General features: G+C 47.4%; 2 protein-coding genes across 2 annotated transcripts in view; one reads left to right on the top strand and one right to left on the bottom strand.

Annotated features, from left to right (window-relative positions):
• LOC8027428 (probable cation-transporting ATPase 13A4) overlaps nt 1-14,583 on the top strand; it is a 25,273-nt gene extending 10,690 nt beyond the window's left edge. Inside the window, exons 2-4 of the mRNA XM_029974267.3 lie at nt 6,087-6,794; nt 7,241-8,486; nt 12,425-14,583. Of these exons, the coding sequence (XP_029830127.2) occupies nt 6,087-6,794; nt 7,241-8,486; nt 12,425-14,070 (3,600 nt within the window). The 3' untranslated portion in view covers nt 14,071-14,583. The remainder of the gene's footprint in view (nt 1-6,086; nt 6,795-7,240; nt 8,487-12,424) is intronic.
• On the bottom strand, nt 14,120-27,709 carry LOC115314988 (protein lin-52 homolog). Its single transcript, XM_029974157.3, has 7 exons — nt 27,654-27,709; nt 22,921-22,995; nt 22,299-22,333; nt 17,245-17,311; nt 17,106-17,189; nt 14,383-14,446; nt 14,120-14,287 (listed from the first exon to the last, which is right to left on the bottom strand). Exons 1-7 carry the CDS (start codon nt 27,670-27,672, stop codon nt 14,257-14,259), a joined length of 375 nt encoding a protein of 124 aa, XP_029830017.3. The 5' UTR covers nt 27,673-27,709; the 3' UTR covers nt 14,120-14,256.

Raw genomic sequence — 27,709 nt, 5'->3', positions numbered from 1 at the left:
ATTGCCGTGATTTGTATTAAAAATAATACTAATATTAAAATTCAGATATTTTAATACGCAATTTTTCGAACTCTAATATATTTTTTTTGCCTATTATCTAATTTAAAACGCGCGAAGTAGTATGACAATCAAAAGTGTGTTATCATCACTGGTTCCAAATGCAGCATCTTTGATTGCCAACTTATAAAATAAAAATAGTCTAAAATCAATGACAACATTCTCGTTATTTTAAGAAATCTTTCTAAATTACATTAATTGTCGGTAAAGCATATTTTGCTATCAAAGTCGCGACTTTTGACAATCGGCAAGAGTTACGAAGTCGCCGCCAAAACCCTTCAAGATCAAATGACCCCCCTACTAAGGTGCATTCCCATACCGGCTGCAGCACTACGTTGGGCAGTGAAGAGTGTTGTTTGCGTTCGGAAATGACATTTGGCGAGCCATGACCGCGCGCAGTTCCGCCGTGCCCGCTGAGTAGGAGAATCGGGGGACCCTCACTAGAGCGCTTCCCATTTTCGCCGCGGGAGGGCGAGCAACGAGCTGGAAACGCGAATCACAGGTGCACGTCTAAACGCTCTTTTTTTTTTTTTTTTTTTTTTTTTTTTTTTTAGTGAGAGAGATGTGGAAAGACGGAAAGGTTTTTCTGGTAGTTTTTACTGATCCTGGATCATCAAGCGGCATCAACTGGCTCACCATTGTGAAAAAAAAAAAAAGTTAAAGTCGTTTGTAACTTTACCGAAGAAACTAGAAATGCTTTGTCGACGTCTAGTCACGCAGTGCTGTTCTGTCCGTCCCTATGCTTATTCTTTCAGTTTTATTTAATTTACCCGAATATCGCTCTGAATTATAATCTGATTCAGCGTTCGATTTGCGGCAAAAAGTTCGACCAAACATACGAATATTTACTACTGTAAAAACCTAGCTGTTTCTCAAAAAAAAAAAAAAAAAAAAAAAGCAAAAATAATTAACGTGAAAAACATAAACATGAAGGTACCTTTTGGAAATGACAGCATTTTTGTATTGCATACTTTTTGTTAAAAGAAAAAGGAAAAAAAATATTATGCTTCCTATATTTTATCTGTAAAAATAATTCATGAGATGTTACGCACATATTATTCATAAAATACCTTGTTGCCCTGTAGCACATTTAGCCTTCACGGCTACTGGAACTGATTGCTCTATAATGGCTTATATAAACAGTAATTACGTACACACTTTACCTGGTAATTTTAAAAAAATGTGCACGCACGCACAAAAGAAAAGCATGAAACACCTCAAGCTGAAGTTTCAGCGAATCACATTTTATGCTCCATCAAAGACCGAAAGTGGCTGTTCGCTCAGCAGTCCTGGTAACAAATTCTTTGATCACGTCTTCTAAGCTGAACGTGGCGGTCTTTTCCTTGTGAACATGCAAAATGAGAAGGCGTGTCAGCCTTTACTGAGCCATACGGTTCCGTAAATAAGGTTTTATTCAGCGTAAAGCGTTGAATGAGCGTTCTGTCGAAGCTATACAGATGCAGGTACACAAAAAGAAGTTGCATGTCTTTTGACGACTTGGTCTAACATCTCATGAACTAGTTCAAATCTTGCCTCCAGGGTCTTCGATGTGCTCTCAATTGATAAAGACTCGACATTGGACAAAATAGAAGGAAAAGTAAGAACTGCGCCGAGAGACGGCTTAGATCAAAATCAGCTGTGTGCACGCCTAATGTCGCGTTTAGGTCGTCAGCCGAGAATTGTCTTCCACTGGTGGCGTCAACCAACGTGCCTTCTAATTTCACAAGCTGCTCCATGCAAGGGTGATGAAAGCACAGCCGCATTTCGCTCAGACTGCGATCGATCGCCTCAAAGTATTTTTTGCACAATGCTGCTTTGGGATCGAGCGCGGGCGGGAGAGACGTGCTGGACATCTGAAACCTCCTCGGCGGCTTTGTAGGCCTTCCCCTGCGAGGCTCCTTCAAATCTGGCTGAGTTGCAACAGCGCTTGTGCGGACCCACAACTCCTGAAACGCGGTTTCAGACCGCAGGCGGAACATTGCCTAGAGTCTCTGCAGCTTCTTTCACACCTGCAGTACGAAACGTTGAGCGTTGGAGGACCCTTGCTCGTTCCTCAGGAGATATTTATTCCCAACAACGTTTCAAACTTTCCCAGGAGTGTTTGATATCCCTTCAAAACGGCTGTGCTGTTGTCTGCCTTCGAGCCTGTTCCTTGAAGGATCTCACTCAGTGTTTCTTGAACCCTGGCAGTTCTCAGTGAACCTTTTCATCGACCCTGACTGTCCACCTTGTCGGGCACAGTGGCAGAAGGCTATATTCCCAGCTAAAAATTATCATTAGATCCAATTGGAATTCTAACTGGTTTTAATTGGAACTAACCGGTTTTAATGGGTTCCAATTGGAAGCACACTGGCCAATGGGTCTCACCAGTTTGAAAAAATTTTCCAGTTGGAAACCTAATGGGTTTCAAATGGTTCCCGTTGGTTCCCATTATGCAGTGACCAATTGGTTGTCCGAAAACCTAACTGGTACCAATTGGAAATTCCAATTGGAATCTAATGAGAATTTTCGACTGGGTTCGGCACTGACTGTGGCTCATCCGATGGATCCCCCTCTGAGGGAAGAACAATCGACGAATTAACAGTTTTGCACTTCTTTGATTCAAGAACGACTTTGGAAAGATCGGTACTCGAAGCATTGCCGATGAAATCGCAGCTCTTACTAATTTCCTGCAAAACAATATCTAGGCAATCGATACTACAATGTACATACAATGATCTCGGCTCAGAATTACCAATATTTCTTCTGTACTCCTGTAAAACGGCCGGACATCTTAGTTGCCCCGTCAAATCGGCGGCCACGAAAGTTGTGGAAATCAAGACTAAGGCGCAAAATCATATATTTGATGGCCAAGTATACATCGTGTCAGCCCTGCTATAGATCTGGCGCGTTAATTGTACAGGCCTAAAATAGTTTTCGTGGGCGTTGAATGCCCTGTCAGCCCAACGCACGCAGATGGCAAACTTCTCTTCACCTGTCACATCAGTTGTTCCGTCAGCTATTATGCCGTAGAACGGGCTACAAACCGCGTCTCAAACGATTTCCCGCCGTACCGTGTGGGCCATAATCTCAATTAAGTCGTCCTGCACGTTACTGCTTATTCATTTGTCCCCCTTTGCCATCCATTTCCTCAATGCTGGAACATCCCCTGACCTTTCATCAAATCGAGTAGTTTTCCATCGTATTTAGTGCGTCTAATCAGAGCTTGGTCCGTGCGACACACGTAGCTTACAATGACACGTGACCTACTGGCTTCCTCCTGCTCCTGCTGCTGAGCCCCCCCCCCCCCCCCCCCCCCCCCCCCCCCCCCTCTCCCCGGTTCCGGAGCCCCTGGTAACAGTGACACGTTACCCTTTCAATCAGTCTACCTGTAACAGGAATAGTTTTTTTTTCCTCCGAACAGTAATGTTTTTACTTTCCTATGGAGTTAGCGTCAGAGTGAAATCACGGCACGAGCCGTTTTCGTCGCCTCTCCTCTGCCTGCTTCCTCCTTGGCTCCACCTCCCACTGACGTGAAGAACAGAGGAGAGGTTTGCGCGCTGTTCTCGCGTACCGCGTTGGAACTTGGCACAGCCATGAAGGAAACTTCCGCGCGTGCACCAGGAAAAGGCGCGCAACAGACGGGTGGAAAGGAGAACCGAATCTTTAATTAATCCTTTTTTTAATTAATTGCGCGTTGGTTTAGACAGGGGGAAGTAAACCATGGTCTCAATGGGCGTGTCTCGCAGTAGACGAGAGCAAGCCGCACGGCGAATGGGGCCGTTTGCTCTGTGCGCGATTGGTTCAACCGCTGATAGCAAACGCACGACGAGTGTGTGTGTGCGTTGGCGTGGGTAAAGGCTCAGTGCAGCAGCACTCTAAAGAAGTTTGTGCGTCTACTTTCACGCACAACCCTCGGAGAGCCAATCACCGGAACTTACGGAGGCAGCTCAGCGAATGACTCTGCCGAAACATATGTTTCGGCAGAGTCACGTGCATCGTCTGCGGGTTTCATCGCCAAGTGGAGAGCTCCGATAGGCATCTTCCGCGCGCGCTTCTGAACATGCGGGATCGTTCTTTTTTGTTTCAGCTTAGGTCCGAGCGCGGCCGATGTTATGAGCCGAAGGGCCAATCAAACAGCGAAAGAGGCACAACGTCATGGCGTGCTTTCTGCAGTTGATAGGACCAGCCGGTATTCGCCGTCTCTCTGTGCACTGCTCCTCCGCCGGCTAGTCAAGCGCAGAGAGCACGCCATGACGTTGCGCTTTTTACGCTGTTTGATTGACCCTTCGGCTCATAACATCGGCCGCGCTCGGACCTAAGGCGAAACAAAGTATGGGTTCGGACTATTCCCGACATTTTGGTGCATTCTTGCTTTTTACGGCTTTGCGTTTTCCCCGGCTCGCGTTCTTCGTTCCCATGGTTAATTATTTTCTAGCATATATCACCCCCCCCCCCCCCCCCCCCCACCCCTCAAAAAAATAAAAAAAAATAATTTTGTTTTAAAGCTAGAATGATTCGTCGTTGTTTCTAAAGGAATAAAAAAGTTAACTGGGAAGCATGTGCCATATTTGTTAGAAATACCTAACAATTTTGTTCAGAACTTTCGATCAATGTGGTACCGGATATTGCATTTCATACTGTCGTCTCCTTTGTTACGTTGGCACACAGGGTGCGACTACAATTTATTAATATTAATCACCTCATTCTTTTTTATACCGCGAGATATTTTGTTTTGATAGTGTCTGCGTCGCAAAGAGAAAGCTTTTACTTTCGTCGACGTTTCTTCTAAAGAGTGGAAACGTTCCTGTGCTGGCAGACTCTTCTTCGATCGAATATATTTTCGTTGTTGACACTCGTTGCGGTATCACAGTGTTGATACCGTGACTGATATTTCCTGGCGCTGCCCTTTTTTCTTGCTTCGTGTTGCGTTGAATGGTTAAACTGTCAAGTTGAATGTAGAGTCCCAGAAACTCTGTGAGGCACCACGCATGCATCTCTGCCCCCACGCAGAACAAATCAGCGGAAAGGAAGTGAAGTAAATAAAGAAGAAAAATTACCTCCTTGTGCCGCTCGTCAATGTGCTCAATTAATTGACGTCTGAGTCACATTTATACTGTACGACAACTAACCCAAAGGTCCCCAATGACAAGCCGCGTAAATCAGCCTTACAACTGCAACGGCAAAATGAGTGCACGTGCAATGTAAAAATATGTGATATAACAGGATATAGATGCAGTCTACAAAAATGAAGAAACGGACTAGTTAATCTAAGATACAAACACACTTATCGTTAAAAAAAAAAGGCGAAAGAACTTTTTTATTCTATAAAAAAAAAAATAGAGCTTTAGAAAAAAAGTCAAATTTTCTGTAAAACTAAACGACTCTCGTTACCGTAAAAAGACCCACTTGGTCATCTGGGACTCCAACTCGGGCGGTTAGGAGATACCGTTGGAGTGCATGCGTTAAATGTCAGGCCAACATTGAAACGAATGTGTAAAACGCGATGGTCCAGCGTCTGATTGCTCCAACGATCACATAGCTTCCACCGCACTGTCAACTAAAGTGTGTGTGTGTGTGTGTGTGTGTGTGTGTGTGTGTGTGTGTGTGTGTGTGTGTGTGTGTGTGTGTGTGTGTGCGCGTGCGTGCGTGCGTGCGTGCGTGTGCGTGTGTGTGTGTGTGTGTGAGTGTGTTTGTGTGGAAAGGGGGGGGGGAGGGTTGCGTTTAAAGGTGCGCATAAACGCCCTTTGGGAGCAAAGAAGAGTATTTTTTGAAGAGCCGTCAATTTTCCCGCTAAATTTATTGGAGAAATTGACGTCACGTAACCAAGGTACGTGACGTTATGTGACCTCAAGACTCGTGACGTTAATGTCCCCGCTAAATTTAGCGGGGAATTTGACGTCACGCGGCCATGTCGTTACCAGTCACGTGGCGTCAATTTCTGTGAGGTGGTAATTTGCGCTCAACAGATTCTTTCCTCCCCTGTCTCTGTGAGCATGACCAAGCTTGTGTAATTTTTTCATTCCTTTCTCAAACGACCCCTCGTTCAGGCGCTCCGTGGTCTGGACGACGGCCTGTTATGCTGCGACCAGCTCCTCCAAAGTCAGGGTTTCGACGCTTCGTCTCGACGTCGACTCCTGGACATCCACGGCTCCAACGAACCATGCAACTTGGACGTCACTGCCGCCTTGGACAGCGAACAGACGACCTCCACGACCACCTGGCTCTTCTTAGGCGCCGCCCTGTGGTTCCTGCGAAGCTACTGGATGTGCGCGACTGCCGCTGCCCTCGTACTTCTGGTCTCCTGGCTGAGACGCTTTCTCCACAAAGTACTGGACCGCCGGTGGCTGAGGGCCTTCAAGAGTCGCAACGCCGTTCCCGTTGTGACCGTGGTCACCTCCGACGGAGTCGTTCAGGAACTCGATCCAAAGTCCTTGGTTCCGGGAGACTTGTTCCTGCTAGGTCTAGGAGACAGGGTACCCTGCGATGCGGTGATCGTCTTTGGGTCGTGTCTGGTGGAACAAGGAGACATCAGCCTGCCCCCGCTGGTCGCAAAGTGGGAGCTCGGTGACGGCGAAGACGTGCGCCAAGAGCTGTTTTGCGCAGCGAAGCACCGGGCCAGTACGGTGCTCTGCGGATCCACTGTGCTGAAGGTGCGTGGCGGGGACGTCATCAGGGTCGTGGCGCTGAGAACGGGAGCGGCTACCTTGCAGGCTTCGCTGCTACGCCGGAGAATGAGGCGTGAGAACTCTCTTCAGGTAAAGACAGTCAAATAAAATTGTTTGAAGATAAATTAAACTATGCCATCATGCGGGTCGTTCATTTCACCATCCAGAAGGGTTCTATGACGTTTTAAAAGCGTCCGCAACATATTTTTTGTTTGTTGTAACCTGCTGTTATTTGAGTATTTTCTTTGCACAGAGAAGAGATTCTCACAAGTTCACAAAAACAGACATAAGTGCTCAATATTGTATCCCATTTTTCTCGCAACAAAATGTTTTCTTTTCTTCGTAGCAGTGCAGGAGTGGGAGAGCAAAACAGTGTGACGTCAGAACTGTCATGTTAATTCGTATGGCCACATCTTACGGTCAGCGATATAATTGAAATAGTTTTTTCGAGCTGATTTCGCAATCAAACGTAAATTATGGGTTTAGAGAGAAACAATTAATAATTAAGCATCAATTGATTCATCTGTTTTCCCCAGGAGCCCGAGCAGGATAGCACAGGAGTCCTTGCACAATGGACGGCCGCGTGGGCGGCCTTCCTCCTGTCCGTCTTTTTCTGGCTCGGAAGGGACCGTTTTACCTGGGACGAAGTCCTTCTTCGAGCCTTCAGCGTCCACGCTCTTCTCTTTCCACCCAGAGGCCTACTCCTGACCTTCTTACTCGAGTCTTGCTTTAAATCTGCCCTGACTTCCGCGGGCGTCACATGTCGCTACGACGTCGTCGCATCCACCCAGCGTTGGGGTTCCACCAGGGCCGTTGCCGTCGATGCCACAGGAGCCCTCTGCGGCCCGGCCGAGAAGCTGGCGGGACTACTACCAGCCGGATGTCGAGGCTTCGGAGCTGAAATCCTCCGAGATTCACTGGGGTTGTCCCGCGGTCACCCGCTGCGCTGGGCGGCTGTAGCGGGCCAGTCCTTGTGGGTGGAAGAGGAACGAGGGCAGGCGATGGGTCATCCGCATGAGGTGGCCGCCTTCGAGGAATCTGGAGCTGCGTTGCTGGTTGGAAATCAGGAGGTGTATGCACTGGGAGACTCTTCTGGAGAACGCGTACCTCCGGTGAGACTGCGCCCGCTGGTCAATCCCTTCTGGAGCACCAGGAGGCTCGACGAAGACCTCAGACGAGCACGTCCACCGCAGGATGTGGTCGCGACTTGCGTACTACCGAGGACAACCGCCGCCACGAATAGGGATGATGCCGATGTCGACCGCGAGTCTATGGACCGCCGAGACATCCATGAGGATTGTGCACATGTCCACGACCGAGACGACGGGAACATCGATGCCAAGAGCCTCGATGCTGGCGGAGACGGGACGACGATCGCGGAACCTTTGCGAATCATCAACGCCAGAGCTGCCTCAATGGTTGACTCCTTCAACGAGAGAAAACACTCTGAGGAGACCACAGTCCTTGCTCCGCAAAACATCACGCACAGGCCAGGTGCACAGAATAACCCCCGCTACTTGTCGCCCTTGCCGGAGGTTCGAGTGTCGTCAGCTTCGAGAATCAACCGAACGGCAGTGAGTTTGGCCCTGGCTGCTCTGCTCAGGTCCCTGATTCGGTTGCTGAACGAGCTGGCGGAGCGCCTGGGTTGTCTCTCCTGTCCGAGGCGTCGGCGGCGACGAACACCTCATGGTACACTGAACGAGACTCTGGCCATATGCCCGCCTCCACCATCCGAACTTCACTCTTTACCGGGAGAGTCGCCAGGCGCTCCGACTGGTATAGGTATGCGATCGCAAAGTTCTCCATCGGATGAGAGCTTGACTTTATCGTTTTACGTAATATGAATGGTTGCCATGATTTGTGGGAAAACGCATTCGCGCTAAACACCCTTTCCTAGTGTACAAAGGGTGCTTCGGAGATGACAAGTAACACCCATGGCACACCCTTTCAGTTCCCCTATTACACCCTTTATAAATACGAGGTAAGGTGCTGCTTTCTGGAACGTGCAAAAAGGGTGTAGAAAAGGGTGCTGCGGTACAGTGTGGGTAGGCACTGTACCGCACTGCTGTGCCTCCGTCTTGCGCATGCGCAGTCAGACGGGTAAAGACGGGAGCTGACATCGGCGGTCCCGAGAGAAGGAATGAGAAAGAGCGACAGAAGAGCGGAGAAAGAAAGCAGACGAAAGGCCAAAGGCGTGTTCGTTTTGTTGCGAAGAGTTGAAGTTGCTCGAGCGCTTGTCAACTTTATTTCCGGTGTTTTCCTGCAAAGTAAGCTAGAAAAGAACAAGGTATACGGCGAGAAACTGACAGAGAGGAGGAGACGAGAGAACAAGAGGACGTCAGAACGCCGAGCTCTGATTCCAATAATTAGTGGGTAGACCTAAAGCTATATCTGCCTTTGTCTCCACTCTCCACTGCGCTCGTCGAACGCGTTCGAATGCGAAAGCCAAACGCCGGCCATTGACGCTCCGTGTCCGACGCGTTCGACGAGTGCAATGGAGATGCTGCTAGCTCAAACCCACTAATCAATCCAACCAGGGCTTGGCGTTCCGACGTCCACGCGCGCCCGCGTCTCGTGCTCTCCCTCTCGGCCAGAGGGCGTTGTAGCGTCCACTAGACGCGACCACAAAAAAGGCACCTCCGCTAGCGTCCGCGGTACGCGACCATTTAATGCTGATGCGAAGCGGCGTCCTAGCCACCTGTCAGCGTCCCTCAGCATGTCCATGATTCGCGCGCACTAAAAGCAGAGAGAGAGAAGCGTTGCGAGAGAGGTTGGGGGGGAAAGGGAGGGCCAATAGTGTATGCGCACTGGGCGCTTTTGTCATTGGCTCTGACGTCAAGCATAGCAAACGCGGCGTATGGTAGCGCACATAGATACTGATTGGTCGCAGATATCGAGTTTCTGCTTGCCGGCCAATGAAAGGCCCCCGTTCTGCGCTACGCCACGTTCGCTGCGCTCAGAGCGGAAACGCGGCCTGAAAATGTCCGATGTTGCTCGCCAAAGGGATGCTGAACCAAAATCTGGATTCCCCAAAACACGCGGCAAAAGCGTGCAACGGGATGCTACAAACACCAAAACATCACTCATACAGCGATATCTCGAACGGATGACCGTATTTTTCAAAAAAGAGGCGCATTTGGCAGGAATGTTGACGTCACGTTTCTCCGAGAAGGAGAGGGAACGGCCTCGTGTCTTCTCCGCTTCGCGGCCTTGAGGGAGCGAAGCGAAGAGATGAGGAAACAAGGTATCCTGACGTCTCGCGCCTCGTCGGCCTGGTTCAATCTCGACTTCGTTTTCCAAAAATACGGCTGTCCATTTGAGATATCGCCTTACTAGTAGTGTTGTAGGGATTGTAGCGTCCCGCCTACACCTCCAGCATTGTTTTTTTAAAATCCAAATTTCGGTTCACCATCCCTCAAGGGCGCTGTTCGAAACTTGAGACCTACAGGAGACCAACAGGGACCTCCGACGTCCGCGTCTATGCCCCACCGTTCCGAAGCGGCCCGAATGCATGAGACCTCTCCCTCTAGATTATTATATGTGCTCAGCATAGCAGCAAAAATGTTCGCGGGGCGCAAGAGCGGACAGATCGACATCACAGGCGCGCTTCGCCGGTTGGTTTCGGTTTGAAACCGTGTGCAAGGATGACATTTCTTGTCCTGCAGCGGCCGCTACTATTTTTTTTTTTTTTTTGTAATAAAAGTTTCACGTTACATAGCTAGACGATTATAGGTCTTGCGTCAATTCTCCAACCATATTATGCCCCACAAGATGAACACTCATAAAGTTTATGAACTTTTAGGTAATTGGCCTACTAATTAGCACAGTTCGTAATTAAGCTCTTTTCAGGTGACCCCCTCTTACGCCCCGGGAAAAAAAAATTAACGCAAGTAATTAATTTTTTTTTCTTTTTTTACAGCGGAGCTGTTAAGGGCTAGGTTCCCCAGGATCGTGTCCGTGCATGTCGACACAAACGTACCTGGACAGCTACCGCCATCTATAAGCGACAGCGGCAAGCACACAACCAGTATGGTTTCCGCCGTCGCTCGTAGATGGCGGCAACCTTTTCAGCTGTAATAGAAGAATGGATAGTTGGGCGCGTTGGTGGGAATTCATCGTCAAAAACAGCGCGAAAAACAGACGACGACGACGAAGAAGCACGCAGTGTATCGAGTACAGCTCCGCTGGTCTTCCTTCTTCACGAGAGTGAAAAAACTGAACTTTTTTTTTTTTTTTTAATTTTTGATATACTAAAACATTGAATGTAAGATTTCACTGCAAAGTTGATTTGTAACCGCTACATTTTCGACATTCACTTTTTAAAATATTGTTTTTAAATGTTTGTTGTTTACGCATGCACTACCGGTCTCTGAAGAAGCGCTTCCCCCAAATGCATGGCTGCGCTGCGGCTAAGCGACGTACGCAGGATTAGGGTGCCCACACCGCGGATGTCGCTTCTCTGCAGTGAATCACAACTACCGGATCTCGACCAATGGGAAATATTGCAAAGCTCATGTGGTGCCAGAGTTCGACACGAAGAGGTCGGATCGAATATTACATAATATTCGAATCAGTAATCGAAAGTGTTGCACAAGCGTACCGTCACGACTCGGCAGCAGAGTCGCGAAACGTTTTAGTGAAATGTAAATTGTAGCAGGCTGTAGACTGGCGCAGTCATCATATAAGTGACTTCGATTTGAAAAAAAAAGGCTTGGCTGCTAATGGATTCGTATAAATGTTTTTTAGCCTGCATTCTTGATTAACGCAAGTTTTTTCCTTCAGTGGTTTTCATATATAAATGGACCAGCTAGCTGCACGTTCAAGGCATATCAGTGTTGAGGCACGCAAACCTGATTTCTACCCTTGAAAAGTGGGATCCTTTCAACTACGTACTACTGCGGGAGAAAAGAGGATAGAGTCAGTTCGTCTCGGGGCAGTTGGCAACAGGCGCCTGTTTCTCACAGGGGAAATTTCAAACGGACAACCCGTCACACAGGAATCACTAGTCTGGCTCAGAGACCCGTCTCAACCTAAATAAGGCTTAAGTAAGGACCTAAGTGGCGAACACAGCATTCACCATTTCGTACTGCCCGCTCTACTTCAGGAATATCCACGTACAAAGTACCCTAGCTGCATGATAGGCAATGCAGAAACTATGGCTATGATTGCAGCTTTGGGTACCCTTCTACCCATAACATCCGCAGGCTGTCAAACTCGGGCCTTTAGCTTCGAACACTATCTTGGAACAACCGACCAAGCTTTCGCTTACCATATCCCAAAAGTTGACCCGCCCCCAAAAGATAACCCACCCCTATTTTTCGCATGATTTGCTATTTATTTTTCAAAAACACCGATAGTTTCCTTTTAGTAATTTCAGTGCCCTGGCCAATGATGACGTCGGCCAATGGGGTTAGAAAGCTACGACGGGAGACAAGTGAATATGGCTGACTGGGAAGAACAGTTGTTTATGCTCCATTGCCCCTCAGTGTAAAAACAGGTTCGGCAAGTCACAGAATACAAAATTAGCATTTTTAAAAGATTTCTTGATCGCACTCCAAAAGCTAACCCACTCCTCACTTTCACCCAATTCGCTCTCGCTTTTAGGTGGGCTATCTCTTGAGATAATACGTTAGTCAGTGAACCAGCATTTACCGGTTGCCCTATGACAAATGCGCACGTGACGAGCCGATTCTGGTTAGAAGAGAACCTTCTCTTTTCAGAGAGGAGACCCGGAACGGAACAAGAGCAAGTCGTGGCAGCTTGGCAGCGGCTGGAAGCCTTTCAAAACCGGCAAGCCTGCCGGCACCTTCACGTACTTCAGCGACATTCGCAACATGGCGTCGTCAGCGCGGTCCTCCTCCGCGCAGACAGGTATCTGGAGGTCCTTGTCAAGGGATGGCCAGCGGCCGTGCTCTCCTTGTGCCAAGGTCACCACGACACCCATCCTCCTCCTCAAGACACGGACCCAGTCGCGGCGTCTCTCCACGAACGCGGTCTGGGGCTCTCGGCCGTCGCCTGGAAACAAGTCGACCTACACCCCGACGATCCTGACTACGAGGTCCTGCTTGCCCGGACCTTGGAGAGCGATCTCAACTTCGAGGGCTTCCTGCTGTTCGAACCGGTGCCGCGACCAGAAGCCGTTTCCGCCGTCGAGAACATTCGACAGGCTGACCTGCGCCCCGTCATCGTGGACGAAGACAGCGTTTATCGCTGCATCGCGGTGGCACGTGCCACGGGGGTCGTACAACCAGGAGAGCCTGTGCTCCTTGTAGCAGCCCGACAGTGTCCTGTTGGAGGTCCTCGTGTTGATGTCCGACGCCTGGAGACACCGTCTGGCCTTGCCGTTACTCTGCAGGACATCAATTCTGAACCATCCCGCGTGCACTATGCTCTGAGTGCAGACACGCTAATTGTCCTCCGCGAGCACTTTCCAGACCTCCTGGAGTCTCTTCGAGAGTCGGTGTCAGTGCTGGGAGGCATTTCGCCTAAAGACGTCCGATCCACCGCAAGTGACCTCAATCTAGATGTCGTCTGCTGCGGAGGGGCTGCGCTTGCGCTGGCTGCGGGAAGTCCCGGTGGGCTAGCCCTAGGGCTCCACGGGGAATCCTTAGCAGCCCCACTCCTCTGCCCGTCCATATCCTGCGCAGCTGTGCTGGCCCAAAAAAGCCGTGCCTGTCTCGTAGGACGTGGGTTGGCACAAGACTTCCTCCTGCTCAGTGTCTGTCTACAAGCCTGTGCACTCCTCATTCTTTATGCCGAGCGTGCCACTATCACCGACGGCATGCATCTGTACCTCGAAGTCATTTCATGCGGTGCCCCTACAATTGGTTTGGCTATCCCTGGTCAAACGGGACTTGCAGACATTCCGCCCCAACTTGATGCTCCGTCCCTAGTAATCCACATCCTCAGCTGGTTATCTGCGCAAGTCTGCCTCTTGGGACAACTCCACTGCCAATCCTGGTACAACCACCTGACACGACAGATTCAGCGCCGCGTAGATGCCACGGTCGTGTTCCTCCTCGCGGCCTTCCAGCTTCCCCTTCTGGCCCTACTCCTGGTCACGCTCAGAGGTGGATCCAGACCTAGAGTTCTTTTCGCCGCCATTCTACTGCCGACGGTGGCCACGCTGACTCTCCTCCTGTTGCCGTGGGCAGGAAAAGTGTCGCTCTTGCTTGGACTGCCTCGCTGGAAAACAGATAGAGACACCGTGATCCTTCGCGCTGCGGTTCTCCTTATAGCTGCGCTCCAACTGCTGGTCGATGCCACTGCTCAGGTCTACCTGGCACCCCAGTTTCGACGCCGGCCGCCCAAGGTGTTCAGAAGACGGATTCCGGTAGCCCAGAGCCATGTTGGAACCCTGCCTTGAGTTGGGCATACATGTTCAATAACATTATTTAAGGAACGTAGCAAAAGAGTGTAGTTTTTTCAGTGAAGATATGTTTATTAGCTATGTTTTGCCACAAGATGCTCAGATTTATTATGAGGATGCACTGCAGCTTGTGTGTCTAGATGAGGGATGATGCTGTTCAGGCGTAATCGAGGCACAAGTGACTCAAGACTGGCTTGGCTTGCCCACTCTTCCCCTGCAAGTTGAAGGAAGCTGGGCTTTTTTTTCCAAAGGACACGAAGGAGGACGGTTGAAGATTTACTCGGACAAAGAAGGATCAGAGAAGTTTACCTTCGCTGTTGACCTTCGTCCTTGCGAAGAACATCGAGGAAGCGACCTCTTGTCATCTCGCGTGCTGCAAAGCAAGTAAGCAGGATGGTGATCTAAATGTCCTGCAACAACACAACCTACAATAGTTTAGCCCAAAGCATATTGCCCTGGAAATTATTAAATCCTTATATAATATGAATATAATTAAAAATGTTGCCCATATGCATCGAAACTGGTCATTACTTTCTAGAGACTGGTTCATACTAATATCATCAAGGCAGTTTACAAGGTCAGGATGAATTTGCAGATTTTAAAATGGATATAATAAATACAGCGAATAGCTATCTGGGTGAAACGGGCAAATTCACATAACTGGTGTCCATCACCATATTAGTCATACACCCATCATGCTCATGAATACTAAATGTATGACATTTTACTTGTGCTATGATAATCATCCCCACACATGTCACTATAGACAAAAATTCCTAAAACCTGGCTCCCAATGAACACCTTGTGCAATGACCACGTCCAAGTTTTTGCCTTAACTTACTTGAATTTTTTTTTTAGTAAATATATTTTAGAGGTTACTGGTCTGCTTGTACAGTGGGGCCACTGTTGTAATACCCAAAGTCGATGGCACGCAATCGCAAGGAGAATGCAAGTAAATTGCAGGAAACAGAATGCTGCCGCTGCACGACTTAAAGCTAAGGTGGCTCAAGCTACGATCTGTAGTCTCCGCAAACGGGAGAAACGTAGCGGAAGCCGCACGACCGTCGCATCGCCGATGGTCGCACTAGCACCAGCTTCTGCGACGTGCTAGGGTCACCTTAAAGGCAGCTCCAATGCCTAAACATGCCCCCTCCCATGATATTCAGTGCATGGATATTTCTCCTGCTGCGTCTCGGATCAGTACGAGCGTAGGTAACGCTGGCCGACGGCGGTGCAGCAGTTGCCACCATCTTGGCCTCGGTTGGCGTAGGTCGTTTGAGCCGACTGAGGTTGGCGAGCTCGATTGGGCCTGACTGTCATCAGTGCCCCCGTGTATCTCCGGCCGGCGGTTCTTGAGTCGACCGTCGTTGGGTCGACGACACTCAAGAGCGCCCGTGCAACCGGGATATTAGGCAGGTGCATGCAGATTGAACTGACAAATGGCTGCTAGCTGTTGCTCTTTTTTTCACTTCCCTTATTTGAACGCAGAAGATGTTCCTAGTCTCTAGTTCCATTCCGACAAAATCTTATACAAACAACTAGCTGCTTAGTGAATAAAACAGACTATAAATGCGTGAAAAAAAAAAGGTAGCTTTCTTTATTTACTGCCCAAACTTCCCACAAGCAGGGTGTGTTAGCGATATATATATATATATATATATATATATATTTTTCGCCAGCTCTCTTTCCCTTTCCCTAACTTTAATGCAATAAATTCAATAATCACCTTCTCCCCTCTTCGTTCTCAATATTACTACGGCTGCACTTGTCAATCTTCATTCAATCCCATTATATATACGGTGCAGCCTGTCCCTATGGGGAGGAGTGGTTCCCTAGATATCCTGGAAGACGGGCCCTTTCCGACATTTGCAAGCTGAGATGACGTGCCACGTCACTGCCGCATGTCGGAAATAGCGCGGGCCTTAAATCAGCAACGGTTGTCGTCTACCCAGTTAAGCGAATTCGAAACTTAACAGTACACAGAGAGCTGGTCAGAAATTGAGTCCGCCGAAACCAGTGGCCAGGATGGTCCAATCGGTTAAGGCGTCGCCCCGGTCAGGCGAAGGTTGCGGGTTCAATCCCCGCTCCTGGCCCAATTTTTCGCCAGCTCTCTTTCCCTTTCCCTTTCCCTAACTTTAATGCAATAAATTCAATAATCACCTTCTCCCCTCTTCGTTCTCAATATTACTACGGCTGCACTTGTCAATCTTCATTCAATCCCATTATATATATATATATATATATATATATATATATATATACATATATATATATATATGCAAATCTGGGCAGTAGGATGTGGCACTGTTAAGTAACTTCACGAGGTCGAGTTATGGTGTCGTGCGGTGACAAACGCCACTGAAATGGTAGCTCGCCAAGCTTAGCTGGACAGTGCGGTACAGCTACAGCAATGTGCCACGAATCCCAACTTTGCTTTCATTACAATGTATTCTGCACTAAAGAAAGGTTAGAAGGGTAACCTGGCGCAGAACTCGTTGCAATCTCAAGCTCTCTAAATACAACAACTGTTGTATGATTGAAATAATAACTGAAATCGTAATAACAAAGTCTCAATAAAGTTCATTTTCATGTAAAATTTTGCTCTACCAGACAACTATATTTTTTTAATATATATTTGTTTAACTTGCAACATTTCACCCCCTTCTCGGATGCAGTCGCTTTACAACGGTGTTGCAACTCCGGATCTCGACATCTGTGCGTCAGCCTCAGGGTTCTGCGGCCTGTTGAGTAATTCGCACTTTACAAACTAACTTTCATTTGCATGTTTTGTGCTACTTTTGTATTAGCGTGTCTTGAGTGTGACCATGTATATTTTCGTTTCTTTCTTATAGTGCTTTTGTAGAAGTGCACCAATCTAAAGACCTCTGCGATCGTTTTTGGGCGCTATTATTATTATGAACATTACCATTATTGTTATTGTCTTTCTCCCTCGACATAATCTAGGCCAAAAGCCACACGGACACACTAGCAGCGACGATCGGGTAATGCAGCGTAAAGAATGAGCGACTCACATTCCTCAATGCCCAGCTTGTAAGCCAAGTTCTGCAGGTCCTTAACCTTCTCGAGGAGCGCAGAGGCCGTTAGGCTTCCCAACTCTGAAGAGAGAGCAACCACGTCACAAACCAACCAAGGCACGCCGCACGAGCTCACCTTGTAGCATGACAACGCCTTCCTCGTCCAGAGCCCATTTTGGCTGTAAGCTTCGAGAATGCATTGGCTGCAAATGACCGCGAAAGCAGTCACGTTTCAATCCGCAAGCCAACGGCATGCAACACAACGTTGAAAGCAGCTTTAGTACACGGCGTAATTGTCATCTTAGTGTCACCGGAGATCTAATTCTAAAAGCATTGGTCACAGAATTTGTTTGTGCCCCCAACGCTACTTTGTTGCGTAGCTGCCGTGCCTGCCTGTCATCCTGCCGTTGCTGGGATACACTTCGTTCACTGGGTCTTGGCAAATGGTGCGGACCGTTTCTGTTTTTTTGTAATGGAAGCTAAAGAAAGATGAAGCAAAGTTTGGTGTGGGCCTAGGGGATGGTCTGCCTTGTGTGCCAAAAACAAGCAGTGAAACGCCTACCTTTTCCTAAGAATACAATATAACCTCATTACAGCAGACATTCGGTTACAACGTACCAATTTGTAAAGTTTGATTGGTCTTCCCATCTATGCCATCGAGCCAACTTCGCTCAATACACATTCTGTTATAACATACACTTGGATATAATAAACTATATTAGAAAGTTTCTGAGTAGTTCACCATTCCATTATAGTAGAATGGCTCGGTGCCTCACAAGCCTCGTGTGACCCAAAGCATGCAGTGACGACGACCATCGGGTACAGCTCAATAAAAAAATCACTACCTTTCAAAGTTCAGAAGTTTCAATAAACCAATGCTGTTCTAATATCCATTTACATTCCGTCAGTGTCACTAGTTAGAACTAGGGATGCCACGAACCACCCAAGGTTCGAATTCGAAAGGTTTCGATATTTTCGACCGTACGGAGGTTTGAATTAAAAAAATTCACAACCTTAAAGAATTGTGGAGTTTCGGATTCGAAAGGTTCGAAGCTTTCATGGTTTCTTAAAGTTTGGGTTTGATTATTTCAAATATTTTTTTACTTGAGGTTCGAGAGATTCAAAGGTTTCAAACTTTCCTAACTTGAAATTCGAGAGATTTGAATGTTTTGAATTTCTTTGAATCTGAAATTCGAAAAATTCGAACGTTTTGAACTCTTATAGACATAAAGTTCGATAATTTTGAAGATTTTGAATTTCTTTCTAGATAAAGTAAGAAAATTTCTAAGGTTTCAATTCTCCTTTAAAACTAAATAAAAAAAAAAAATAAAAACTTTGAAGTTTTTGAATTTATTTCAAGTCCAAGTGCGCAAAGTTCGAAATCCGGTTTTCATCTTCCGCCACCAGTTTCAGTTTCAAATACAATTTTCACGCCTCACTGGTTTTCACGAAATCAGGTTTAGAAAAGTTTGGGTGTGATATTTAGACTGCACGAAGTTGGCCAGGCAATCAAATGAGACGACGAGTGTCCCGGATGTGCTGGAATATTTGCCAGTGCAGAGTGACGTGTGACCATAGATAAGTAATTTGACTGCCAGCCCGGGGGGGGAGGGGCGGGTCATTAACGTGCATCACAAAGTAGTGATCACACAAACGCACTGTTTAACGATACGCACCGAGTTCGAAACGGCCAGGGGCAGGCAGGTGGTTGAGGCTCAGAAAAACCTTGAAGCAATCTGGCAAACTGCCTCCCTACCCCTTGCACGCTGGTAGTAATCCAAACGCCGCCCGAGTGACGCTGGCATATAGTAAGTTTAGTCTGTACATGATGCAAAATCCTGAGACTGGGAATGAAATTTGAAAGAAAAAGTGTAAGAAGACAGAAAAAAGGGGACAGGACAACGTCTCTAACTCCAGCTCAGGACAACATCTCAAACACAACTCAGCTGAAAACTCAGCTCAGGACAACGTCTCAAACTCAACTCAGCTGAAAACTCAGCTCAGGACAACGTCTCAAACTCAACTCGGCTGAAAACTCAGCTCAGGACAACGTCTCAAACTCAACTCAGCTGAGTTTGAGACGTTGTCCTGTCCCCTTTTTTCTTTCTTCTTACACTATTTCTTGCGAATTTCATTCCCAGTCTCGGGATTTTGTATCATGATCAACATACACCAGCTCGCCTGCACCTTGACAATTTTTTTGTTTGTAATTGCTTTGGAGGTTTATTTTCCGGGACGAAAAAAACGCTGAGCAAAAAGCACAGGAGCTGACACAACTGACACAACTGAAAAACGCAGCTGACAGTCTGCCCTCTCTCCCTCCCTCCCTCCCCCCTCTCCCCCCCCCCCTCCCTCCCTCCCTCCCGGCTTCAACAGTTCAGCTACATTGCCTTAAAGAGGCACTCAAGTGGAACCTGAGATTGTCTATTTATGGTGACAACTCGGGCCCTAAGCATACTAAAAAAAAAGAAACTACAATAATATGCGGCCGATTTCTCTATTAAAAATCTGGTCAAAGATTGTGACATGCCCCTCTTTCTGCACCTTAGAGCAGACACCAGGGGAGCGCTATCGGACAGCCTTTTTCAGAGCCGTATGTACAGAGTCTGGTCAATGGGAGGAGCCGGGGTGGAGCGACGAAAGCAGCGCCGCCAGACGGATGCAGCTCCGAAGTTCGTGGGTTCACCAAAGTAAGGCGCAATATGATACCAATTATACATCCATCCATGCGTTACCACCTGTACCCAGTTCGGGATTTCACCGCTACATTTTAACGTGCTGCGGTAGAAGACGGCCTCAATCACAATAAGGTCAACGTTCTTCGTCCGCCTGAGCCAATCGAAAAGCCCCTCTCTTGACGGGGTTGCGTAATCTGCGAAGCCAGCGTTTGAATTTCTACCCAAGGCTGCTGCGACAGTTTTCTCTGTTTTCTATTCTCGTCACGCGCTGTGCAGAAGCAGGGATGGCTCAGATGCGTCGACGTGAAGTTGGCGAAATCGACATGTCGGAACTGGAGGATCTTTTTTCCGTCCGTGTTTCCCATGAGGCCGTTCGATCACTAGGAGTATGTGAGGTCCGAGCAACGTTTTGGTTTTCGCTCGAAGCACGCACACTCATCTGGGATGCGGCGACCGGAAATATGCGGAAGACCGGCAGCCTGGACTTTCGTTTACTGGAGGCGAGTTCTAGCTGCATTCTGTGACCTTACCTGTACGTAAATATATTTAGTCGTAAGACAAAAAGAAAGGTCAATGAAGTTGTCCGCAGATGTTAATAATGTAAAACGACTAACCCTTTTTTCCCCTTCTTTTTCTATAAAGACGTATGTTTGTTGACTTAAGTGTTTACCTCCCCGAGGAACTTGCAAATTAGTCTCGCCATACGTGGAACAGTTTCAAACGTGCCGAAGCAACCGCACATAGAGTGAATACAGGCTTTGTTTCTACTAAATATTTGCAGAATAACACTGTTATCTACTTAGTGGAAGAAGTTCACCCCTCCTAGCGCAGACTTGACCAAGGAATTCAAAAAGTCCGCAATCCAGTCGTAAATGCGCAAGTGCTTGCGAAACTGTATTGCTCTTTGGAAAATACAAATAAAAAATTTGGCAGATTTCTCTGTTGTTGAATATAATGCCGTGTACCCCTCTGTGGGGTTATGCGTTTTTCGAAGATAATTATTGGGCACAAAAGCTATATTTAAATGTTCCGGGCTCAAACAAGCTATCTTTGAAAATCACAATCACACCAGCAAAGTCAGATTATGGATGGTCAGAACATAGAATACGCGGAATGAATGGTGGGGGAAAAAAAGAAGGTAGGCTTTGGAGGGGGGAAGGGTGGGAAGCTGCTGCAGCTCCAGCCTGTGCGCAGCATGATTGGCGCCGTTAGTGCCATCTGTAGGCATGCTTTGTGCAAATTTTACTTCCTACCCAGACCTAGTTCCTGATTCTGCCACACCGACTTGTGTCGCTAGTTTTTCGCTACCACGGTGGAAGCTACAGCTGCACCCGGCTGGCGCTGCCGCCAGCACCGCATATTCACCCCGTGATGAGCTTCCGAAGTAGGAATGAGCTTCGACAACCTTGAAGGATTCACGTAGCGCAACGCAAGTATTTTTTGTTTCTGGATGAGGCTGAAAGTACATGAACATATTTTTGTAAGAGACTGGTGGAAAAGAATAGTTTCAAGGTGCTGAGTGCATTTACAGAGCCAGGAAAAGTGACATTGATGAGAAAAATTTTCTGAAACATAAGGCAAAACTGTAAACGTGAGGTGCACGTTAGGGGTTTGGGTCAAATCCACAGTTTTTACCGTCCACTCTGTCGTGGCCGTGGCGGCAACCGTGGCCCCAAGTGCAATCAAAAGAAAGATTGAGTGCATTTTGAATGTTGCCGTGACGACAACGTCACGTGTGTTGCCCTTTCAGTTACAAAGAGTCGCAAATTTCGTCTCTAGCGTGCTAAAATGAAATACTTGAATACATCCTTATCTAGAAATTATGATTGGACGGTATTTGTTAAGCTCATTGCCTCAGCTAGGGGAATATTTGTGGCTAGTGGCAGGTCACAAGAGCTGTCAATCATCGCGCCCAAGGTCATTGAAACAATTTCGGCCAATGATGTGCCTTTACATACACCGAAAGATTTGACACTTTTGTCAAAATAGAATGCGCAATGTGCCTCAAAAGAGCGATAATAGTAGCGTTCGGAATCTCCATGCATTGAACTGTTTTCATTCGCCAAGTTTTATGGCGATGGTAAACACCCAAGGATGCAACCCCCCCCCCCCCCCCCAACAGAAAACAGTGCCCGTGCATTTCTTTTGCCGTGAGTTTACTAGGAAGTTTTGCCACCTAGAACTGGTCATTTTTATTGACTAAAGCCCAACAAACAATATGCCATCAAAAACAAGCTCTTACAAAAAAACATTTGAGTGCCCATTAAGGTCGGATTATACATGCTTCTCAGCGCTGAAATAATGCAAGGTCAGCGCTTTGTCTACAGTGCTGGGTTAGCTCCGTTGCGTAGGTGCGAACAGGTGTCGAGAGGAAGCTTTGAATGGCCTTCAAGTTACAAACAAACTTTGTTTCTCGGTGGCTCTCAAGAAGTTAACTCTGCAAGCTAATTGTTGGCCACGACTCTGAGGAACCAGAAAGCACACACCTCCGAAATGAGAAGGATGGACTTACCGGCACAAGCGAGGCAAACGCTGTGACCCCTGGAACTGTTGGAATGTAACAAGAAATGGATAAACTGTAAATGTGTGTTCCTCGTTTCTAAACCAGACAGGCTTTTGGGTGCCTTTAGGAAGGATAACTTTTCCAAAATAATTCAGGAGCTAAGGATTATAAGGAGATACTTCTGTGCCCAAAAATTCAAGTCGAAGAGATACTACATTCAGTGCGTAATTACGCTTCATTGGAAAAGATGCGGCAAGAAATATAAAAGAGTTTAGAGAAAACTGTGAAAAGCAAAGCAAGAAAGCAAACTAGACGTTGCTCAGACGTTGGGAAATCACGTTCGTCTTTGAGGTACGGCAACACTGGTTCACGCCGTAGATGAGAAATTTAACTGGCGCAGCAGGACTGCTAACCCGAGGTCTGTAACGTGCATCACACAGCAGTGATCATTGACTGCACATCAGTACGTTGCCCATTTGGGTCGAAACGGGCACTGGTGGGTACTGCACAAAGAAACGACCAAAGTCAAGGACAGTCCGCAACATTTTGGGCTTAGGGCAGGGACACTATAGTCCCGAGGGTTTGTAGCAGAACCACAAAAGCAAGCTAAGAAGCAATGTGATAGACTCACTAGTTTCGGGCCATAATTCCGGGGACAGTCGTCCGTCCAGCTGCTCCTCGCTCAGCAGATTTATGTTGGCTTCTCCTGAAATGGAAATGAGGCACCTTGATAACGAGTCTAGCCACATTAAAAGTGCACTAGAACAAAACTTAAGGTTCTTCCTAAAAAAAAAAAAAAAACATCAATAAAAACAAAAAAAAAATTAAAACTGTGCAGAGGATAAGACCGACTAATTAGGCTATGACTTCAGGGGCCCTAATTTACACGGTGGGACCAGGCAACTGTGACATCGCTGCCTGCTGCAGCAGGTGGCGATGTCCCAGTTCATTGGTCCTGCTTGGTCCCACAGTGTAGATTAGCGCCCCAGAAGCGTTAAAACAGTTTGCGACGAAGCAAAATTATATCGTCCGAATTTCTCGACGCCATATTTAAGCCCAGTAAGTCACGTTTTCGAGTCAAAACGATTGCCGCTTGTACCACCCTGCACGGAGTGCTACAATGGCACTGCCCACAAAAAAATCGAGGAATTGGGTGCAGATGCTCCGAAGCATAGCCTTATGTAGTCGCTTGAGGGAGGACCATGACCCAGGAAGCTTGGAAGATGTACAGAAACTTCAAGCTGGTTGTGAACGAATTTGGAAGGTTGACGAGTTGTCAGCATGTGCAAACAAGCTATGGAAAGAATGCCGGAGATACAAAAACATGTTTCGGCACAATTTACAACTCGCAAAACTATCTGCGAACTCGCAAACTATCTGCAACTTGCAAACTATCCCAAGTTGCATACATTATATCGCACTCAACTAGAGCAGCCGTAACGAGTCACAAGGGGACGATGCCGACTGCTTGGTGACAGGTGGCAGGTTATTTACAAGAAAGAGTCGCAGCAATCAACTAGACCAGCAAGCATAAATTCACTGGCCAGCCAGCGTACGCGAGAAATCACCTTTGTGAACTATGATAGCTATATCAATCCTACCCTGCTTATGTTGTCGGATGATATTGTTCCAGGAAAAATCCGGAACTTATTGTGTGTTAGACAGGAACAACAAAACTTATGTCTGCCAATCTAAGTCAACAATTCAAAGTTTTTTGTTTTGTTTTTTTCTCTTTTTCTGGTGGGAAGAAGGGCTTTTGAATCAACAGCGGTGAAAGAAGTGATGCAAGCATAGGCGGAGACTTTTCAATTTTCCGGGAGTCGAGGGGGGGGGGGGGGGGCAGCGAGGAATTTGCTGCCACCTTCTGTCTCCATACTGCCCTCCTTCTCCAATTGCCCTCTCTCACCCCTCCCTTGTCCTCCTTCTCCCTCTCCCATCCCGTGCGGAGACGCTGCTTCCTGGCAGTTTCACAAACGCGCAAGCATCATCAGTTACTTTTTTTTTTCTTCACATGAAAACAGGCAAACACGTCATCATTGCTATCAATTTACATCCGACATTTTTGTCCAGAAACTATTTATTTTCTATTAAATGCAGCAAAGTAGCTGCAAATGCCATATTCAGAAAATGCAAAAGCAAACAAAACGTCACTGCAAGCCTCCTTCGTGCAGGTTATCACTTGACGAATTAACATGACTCCATTAATTAAACACAATTTGACTTCTCAAGAGAATCAAGGGAAAATGTGCAAGTACATACAATTTAAACAAAAAAAAAAAAAAGAAAACGCATTTTCAGTAGTTAGTTATACAAGGACAAAAAACCAACTCAGACAGAGACAAACAAATGCACAGAAACTCTTATATGAAAGGCAACATTAAAAGATGAACAAGCGACTTACAAAGTTACGAAACGAAACTAAAAGAAAGCTCGGCTCTCAATGAAAGAAGTGTTTTGTTGTACCGTTGATTGCTTAATAAAGCCATCTGCAATGCCATTAAGGTTTATTCTGCAGGTGAGATCTTTGTGGCCATGCAGAAGTGCAACATGATTTAAGCGGGCCTGTCCAATGGTTGACCTCAAGTACGTTTTTATGCGACGGAGACTGGAAAATGATCTTTCTGACGTGCATGATAAGACAGGAATGGTCAATGCAATTTTAACCAACTTTGCCATTTCAAGAAAGAGGGCTCTTAACTCTTCGCCGTTAGCGCCCGAGAATACCACTACAACATCCTGAAATCGGCTCATTGGTATATTCTGTTGCTTTGCAATATCAATGAGCATAACATGAGGCAGCTCAAGGCGTCCAGGCCCAAGATCTGTTGCGTAAAACTCACAGAAGCATCTGATGTCTTCTACACCTGTTACAAAGCGTTCAATATGAGCCATGTGCTGCCACGTCTTGTGCTGCCACGTCACCGCTTCATAGAACCGCTGTCGATACACATCCTCAAAGAACGTGTGTACATGACCAGCGGATCCATTATCACATAGGCGCGGAGTCTTTCTTTCTTTTTGCGATGGAGCAGATGGTTCGTCAGCGTCAAGCTCAGCTGCCCCTGCACATGTCTCGTTCCAAAACGAAGAAAATCTTTTCCTTAGTTCGTTTATACACTCCCCAACGGCTGTAATCATTTTTTACGTTCGGGCAAATCTCAGTGTTGGCTTCTGCAATGCGGTATTTATAGTTTCCAACCGCGAAAATATTAGGAAGAGCAGTTTCAGCGTGAAATATGTGCTGAATTTCGACAACACTTTCAAGAATTGCTTTCTGTTGCCCCAGCATCATTCCGCTCGTCAGATGCTACGTGGTTCGAGAATACCATCAGCTCTCTATAATGAAGAAGGACTGACCAGAGAGAAGCAGCCGTGAGGGTCCACCTTGTGGGACATTTTCTCAAATTTATATTTTCGTCTTCTCGCTGCAGTGCTTGAGACAAACCGACACACTTTGAGGAGGACGTTACAAAGCTTATGAGATAGTTATCATGCTCAAGAAGTCACGACACATGTTCACGTTGTGGCTCAAGTCCTGTAACGCAAGATTATGGACATGCGTCATACAGTGCACTGTGACGGCGCCGTGCATTGTATCCTAAATCGAGGGTCACAGTAAAGCGAAATACCTATTTTTAAAGAGACAATGTTCTAACTTCTAGCTACAACAGCAGGTAGACAATGTCAAATATTCACCGGGGATCCGGACAATCCATTGACGATGGGCACAGTCCTCAACACTTGCAAAGAAAAGTTCTTCCCGTTGTTAAGATCAAGGAGTTCTCCATTCAGGCAGCATCAATCAGGGAAAAACAATGGTAAGGCACACCCGCCACTCGGAGGAATGAACGCGGCCTCCACCCTCCACAAAGACCCGTCACGACACGGTGTGGACAGTGTGCACGCAGCCGTCGACTATGTGTCAAAAGTCCCCGCCGGGAGCCAGACGCCAGACGGCAAGTTGATTCTTGTTCAGTGGGACGGCATGACGCACTCAACCTCAATGGGCAACTGACCAACTCCTCATCATGAGAAAGAAAGAGAGATAGAGAGAGACCGCTTGGTCGGGCGGCGCTTGCCGGAATGAAAAACAAAAATGGCGCTGTGGAAGGACTTGCTCTATGTTTGAACGTCGGCGGAATTGAGACGGGAGATATGAACCCTGATCCCCCACCTCTTTCCGGAAACTTCGGAGAGCCCCCAGCACCCCCGCAGTCGACGCCTGTGCTTCGAGGGGGGGGGGGGGGGGGGGGGTCATGTCTTCCCCACCCCAGGGAAACTTCGGGGGCGGGCTCGGGCTCCTGAGCAACCCCGTAGTCTACGCCTATGGATGCAAGAATGTCTATGGTTGTGGGTCGCACCTATACTCCGTTTCAGTAAAACCGTGCAGTACAGCCAAAGCTACAGGGGAGAGAGTGTATCCCGACCTGTTCAAAAGGGGGGAACGGGGGAATCCCAGCCCCTCTCTCCCGTTCCTCCTTTCCCTCCTCCCCCCGCAGCCAAAACATGCTCCCCCCGTAGCTTTGGCTGTACTGCACGGTTTTAGTGAGACAGAGTATAGTCCTTAGAGGTATGAACCAGCGAGGAATAAGGGAGTGCCAAGGGAATGCCACACCTTCACAGTTGCAGATACCTTACCCATATGGGAGCATATAGGATATGGAGCCCTGAGCTCTCTTGTTTCTACTGCACCTATGGCCGAATGGCCCAAGCCCAGCAATTTTCGGCTCTAAGGACGGACATCATTTGTCGCTACCATTCGACTGCTCCCTGTAGTAGCTGCGCATTTCCTGTTGAGGGTCACTAATTTGATGGTGCAAGGTATGCCGTGGTTACTGTAGCTCTTGTGCACTCAACATAGTTGGCCTGCTCTGTTACGATTTCATTGTCGTAACCTCAAACAAACCGTGCGAATATAGGCTTAAACAAAACAAAAAGAAAGCCTCAAATCGGGTTTCTTTTTTGGTAACAATGCTTGAAAACGCCCAATCTGGATGAGAATGTATGACCTTTTCTTGGGGGGCGTCATGCGTTCGTTAATCAGCCACGCAGTGCGGTTACAGGCTCCACTCTTAATATTCGCAGGGCCACTGTCCAAGGTAAACACTGATTGTGCACGTTCTTGAGATTGAGCTTGTTTCGCTGTTGATTTTTACTGCCCTGAAAATTAGGACAGCCCAACGCGGACAGCTCTCAGACCGAATTGAACTTAAAGGGTATGTTTGCTTCGCCAGCGTTGAGATCGCGTCTTGAGGTACAGTTATGTTCTGCTGAACCGCGCCACTAGGAAATCCAGCAAAAAAAGCTCTTTTTTCATTCATCAGTGCGCCCCATATGAAACAAATAAGGGAAGTCCAAATTTACCTCCGTTTGAAGACGCCATTTCGAACTTTCCAATGCCGCCAAAGGAGGGTGCTAAA

The sequence above is a fragment of the Ixodes scapularis genome, unplaced genomic scaffold, assembly GCF_016920785.2.
Source record: "Ixodes scapularis isolate PalLabHiFi unplaced genomic scaffold, ASM1692078v2 PGA_scaffold10__122_contigs__length_95168666, whole genome shotgun sequence".
NCBI lineage: Eukaryota > Metazoa > Arthropoda > Arachnida > Ixodida > Ixodidae > Ixodes > Ixodes scapularis.
The sequence above is the reverse complement of the archived record's forward strand: the minus strand, read 5'-3'. Positions and strand labels throughout refer to the sequence as shown.